The 4285-nt window shown below is 51.5% G+C and overlaps 1 protein-coding gene across 1 annotated transcript in view; it reads left to right on the top strand.

Moving 5' to 3' along the window:
• Positions 1–1402: 1402 nt before the first annotated feature.
• LOC104074522 (bromodomain-containing protein 4-like) overlaps positions 1403–4285 on the top strand; it is a gene marked incomplete at both ends in the record, with an annotated part of 9407 nt that continues 6524 nt past the window's right edge. The window contains 3 exons of the mRNA XM_009574672.1: positions 1403–1466; positions 1831–2114; positions 2669–3028. Of these exons, the coding sequence (XP_009572967.1) occupies positions 1403–1466; positions 1831–2114; positions 2669–3028 (708 nt within the window). The remainder of the gene's footprint in view (positions 1467–1830; positions 2115–2668; positions 3029–4285) is intronic.

The following is a 4285-nucleotide window of genomic DNA, read 5'->3' as shown; positions in this document are numbered from 1 at the left end:
CCACGGGATCCCAGCAGGACCACGGGATCCCAGCAGGACCCCCAAGATCCCGGCAGGACCACAAGATCCCAGCAGGACCCGCAGGATCCGAGCAGGACCCGCAGGATCCGAGCAGGACCATGGGATCCGAGCAGGACCAGCAGGACCACGGGATCCCAGCAGGACCCCCAAGATCCCGGCAGGACCACAAGATCCCAGCAGGACCCGCAGGATCCGAGCAGGACCCGCAGGATCCGAGCAGGACCATGGGATCCGAGCAGGACCCACAGGATCCCAGCAGGACCACGGGATCTGAGCAGCACCGACAGGATCCCAGCAGGACCACAAGATCCCAGCAGGGCCCACAGAATCCCAGCAGGAGCCACGGTATCCCAGCAGGACCACAGGGATCCCAGCAGGACCCACGGGATCCCAGCAGGACCCATGGGATCCCGCTGGCTACGAGTCCCCACCTGATGTAGGGACATCCGCACTCCGCTGTCACTTTGCAAGGAGAATGGGGTGAAAACTCCCAATTTTATCTTCTTAGGAGGTTGCTGTTGCGTCTTTAGCAGGAACCAGCTGCCAGCGGCCGCGGTTGAGCGTCTGCCAACACGCGAGGTTTGTCTGTGGGGTCCCAGTGACGGCAGCTCCCGGGGCTGATCGGGAGCAAACCCGGCTGCGTTTCGTTTCTAGTTAATTAATTTGGGGGCATGATTCTGGGAAGCGGTGTTGGATAGCCGGCAAGGCGGGACACGCAGCTAACGTGTCGCGCTCGGGAGGGTCTCCTCGTTGAGAGCGCGGTGAAACAGCAGCCAAAATCCAGTCTCTGCAGCCTGGAGGTGAGCACAGGTACGGATCGAGCGGTGGGATTTCTCTCTGCTAGGGATGCCCGTAAAGGGTTGTCCCCGTGCTTTAAAAAATACCGAGCTCTCTTCTTCCTGAAGATAAAGATCCAATTACTGCTGACGAAGTATGTTTGATACCTGGCAGAAGGTGCTTCTGTAATACCCGCTGATCCCAAACCTTCTCCGGACTTCGGAGTTGATCTTATTTTGCTGATACCTCCATCTTGAAGGTCTGCTGGTGGTGTGTTCCCAGCAGCGTCCCAAGCGTTGCAGCATTCCCCTTTTCCATGCCAGAAAGCTTGGAAGCTTGGCCAGAGCTTTGCCCTGCAAAGCAGCAGCAGCTCCAGCAAGGAGGTGACTTCTCCAAGGACACTAGAAGGTCCAAGGACAGCGCTGACATTTCCAACCTCGTGTCCCAACCTCTACGGTTGCTCCGTGTTTGAAATCCCCTAACGAGGACCTCCCTCTCCAGCCGTCGGGAGAGATTTCCCCCGGACAGCAGCAATTCCGATGACTTAAATCACCGAGAATTAAGAAACTCTTCCTGAGAACGGAGCACAAAATTGCTCCTGAAGGAAGAGCTGCCCAGTTTTGACTCCAAAATGATGATAGTCAAGAACCGGTGCCTAGGAAAAAAGGGTAGGCAGGAAAAGAGGCCCTCATCTCCTTGCCCTGCCTGCAAGAAATCTTGTGTGGAGGGAAGGGGAAGAGAGGAGGACGCCTCTGGCCTGATCTTGGTCTTTTTCTGGAGGGGTTTTGGCACAGTTGGGTCCTGAGTTTCTTCACCATTTCACCTAGCGAGCCATAAAAATAATCCTCGTGAAGGAAAACATGGTGAGCGTTTGTCCCTGACTGGTTGCTCAAGAAGGGCAACTGCAAGATACTAATTATCTAATGAGCAATGTTCTTTAAATAGTGTCATTACAAAACGTTAATTGTTTTTCCCGTTAAAACAATGAAGTTTGAAGAGAGAAGCAACCTTTTCTTTCTTTTCTCTTGGCAGTGACATCCAAACCAGGATCATCCACGGTACCGAACGCAACCCAAGCATCGTCCCCGGCGCAGACGCAGGCGCCGCAGCAAAACCTCCAGTCTGCGCAGACGACTCATTCCTTTCCTTCCGTCACCCCCGACCTCATCGTCCAGACCCCAGTAATGACGATGGTGCCTCCTCAACCTCCTGCGCCGCCTCCCCCTGCTCCCCAGGCCCCTGCGCCGCCAGCCCCGGCTCCCCAGCCCATCCAACCTCACCCTCCCGTTATCCCAACACCCGCCCAGCCCGTGAAGGTGAGTGATTCCTTAATTATCTTAATCCGACAGCTTAAATTATCTTCACGGCGTAGAAACGCCATGGTTGGTCAAGTGGTCGCCCTTTGCTTTGCCGCTGGGGTCTCGTTTTAAGGCAAACGGCCACAGTTTGGTCAAAAAATTGAGGGTTTGAGAAACATGAGGAGCCTGCGGTGACCCCCTCTGACACCAGTTAAAGTTAGACGTGATGAATTCCACCCAGGTTTGCGTGGAAACCCCGTTCATCCTCTTAAAACATTCCTTCCTTGAGCTTTTTGTATGACTCAGGAAGAAAGTGACTTGCTGAAGTGACTCATGCCCTTGATCTTCGCTGGTACAACAGAGATAATCCATATGTTTTTCTGTAGAGCTCAGTACAGACCAACAATATCTGAATATTTTTGGAAGGGCTTCCAATGTCCTTCTCGTAGCGTTGTCTCAAGGCTTGAGTCACTAGTGATGGCGAATCCGAGTCAATGCTACAAGAAACACAACTTGGTTGAAGTCAAAAGCATGCTGCCAAAAGTAATATTGATTTATTTGCTCGGTTATAGACAAAAAAAGGGGTGAAGAGGAAAGCAGACACCACGACACCAACAACCATCGACCCAATTCATGAATCGTCATCGCTGCCCGCCGAACCCAAGTCCACCAAGCTGGGTCCGCGCCGGGAAAGCAGCCGCCCGGTGAAGCCTCCAAAGAAGGATGTTCCAGATTCTCAACAACACGTGGTAGAAAAGAGTAGCAAAATATCCGAGCAGTTAAAATACTGCAGCGGAATCATCAAAGAGATGTTCGCCAAGAAACACGCTGCCTACGCCTGGCCCTTCTACAAACCTGTGGATGTGGAAGCACTGGGACTGCACGATTATTGCGATATCATTAAACATCCCATGGATCTGAGCACAATCAAAGTAAGCTCAGGTTTAGACGAGGGGGAGGTCGGGGTCTGAGTAGGAAAAAAGGTCATTTGCTCCCCGCGCGTGCGCACCAGGCGTCTTCAGATGGCTGCCAGATTTATTTTGGCCGTAGGGTTCTCGTACATTCGGTCTCTCTTATTTGCCTCTTGCTGTTACCCTGACATTTGGGAAAAACAAACAAGCCGGCATCCTTCCAGAAGGGCTCTTAGGAAATGCTCACATGGGTTTTTTATAGAAAATTTCCATTACTGTATAAATCTACCCTTTTTCTTTTAGCCCAGGAGATGGCCTCAGAGAGCATAAATCAGAGGAATAAGGAGATTTGATTTAAAAAACCCCATTTTTGATTCTTTTTAAAATAAAGGCCCGTCTTTCTGAAGTTGTCTGTCTAAATTAGTCTTCTCTTAAGCATAGGTAGTTCCCTCTATTTTAAAATTGTTTCACTTTAAAGAGCGACTGCAAATTCATCCACCTTGAAACATTAATTCATTATTGGAGTTGTTTAATTTTAAAAAGCGATTGCAAAGTCATCCACGTTTCCCCTTGAAATGTTAATCCATGATTTAGAAGTCTAACTTTTTAGCTAGGAAACCTTAATTCCTTATTTAGAGGTCTTTAACTCTTTAGTTACCAAACCTTAATTCATTATTTAGAAGTTTCAACTTTTTAGCTGTGGGCTGAACTCGCGTGCAGGCAGTTTAAGCTCTAACTCCTGCTTCGCCCAGTTTGGGCCCGCGTTTTAAAACCAGGGGACTGAATTTTCCCTTCCCGCAGCCCCACTCCTTGCCGAGGTTACACCAGGGCTGAAGCCAACGAGGATCGCGGCTTCTCCTTCGTCACGGCGTTGCAGACCTGTAGGATCTTGGTGGGCCAAAACTTGGGGATGCGGAATTAAATTCTTGGCTTTGGCTTTCTCCTTTCTCCTCCGGACTGGCCGGCGATGAGCGTTAGATCTTGCACGTCCGTTGCTGCCTGTACATCTCGCTGCCCAACTGTCTGGCAGGGCTGCGTGGCTGAGGTCACCCTTGGCAGATGTTGCCGGAGCAGCTGTTGAGCGTTCTCCGTCTTCCAGTTGTCCAACTCAACCCCACTTTCCCAGGGAGGGAGAAGGAGGCGTGAAGCTTCTCTTGGCTCAGCTGGCGTTGCCACAGCTGGATGCGGTGTTCGGAGGGATGAGGGGTCATCTCCAGGCTGTCTCCACCCAGCTTAGTCCTCCCAACTCCGCGTAGGCTTGGGACAGGAGCAGGTAGC

The sequence above is a fragment of the Fulmarus glacialis genome, unplaced genomic scaffold, assembly GCF_000690835.1.
Source record: "Fulmarus glacialis isolate BGI_N327 unplaced genomic scaffold, ASM69083v1 scaffold17750, whole genome shotgun sequence".
Lineage (NCBI taxonomy): Eukaryota > Metazoa > Chordata > Aves > Procellariiformes > Procellariidae > Fulmarus > Fulmarus glacialis.
This window is presented reverse-complemented; position numbering and strand designations above follow the sequence as displayed.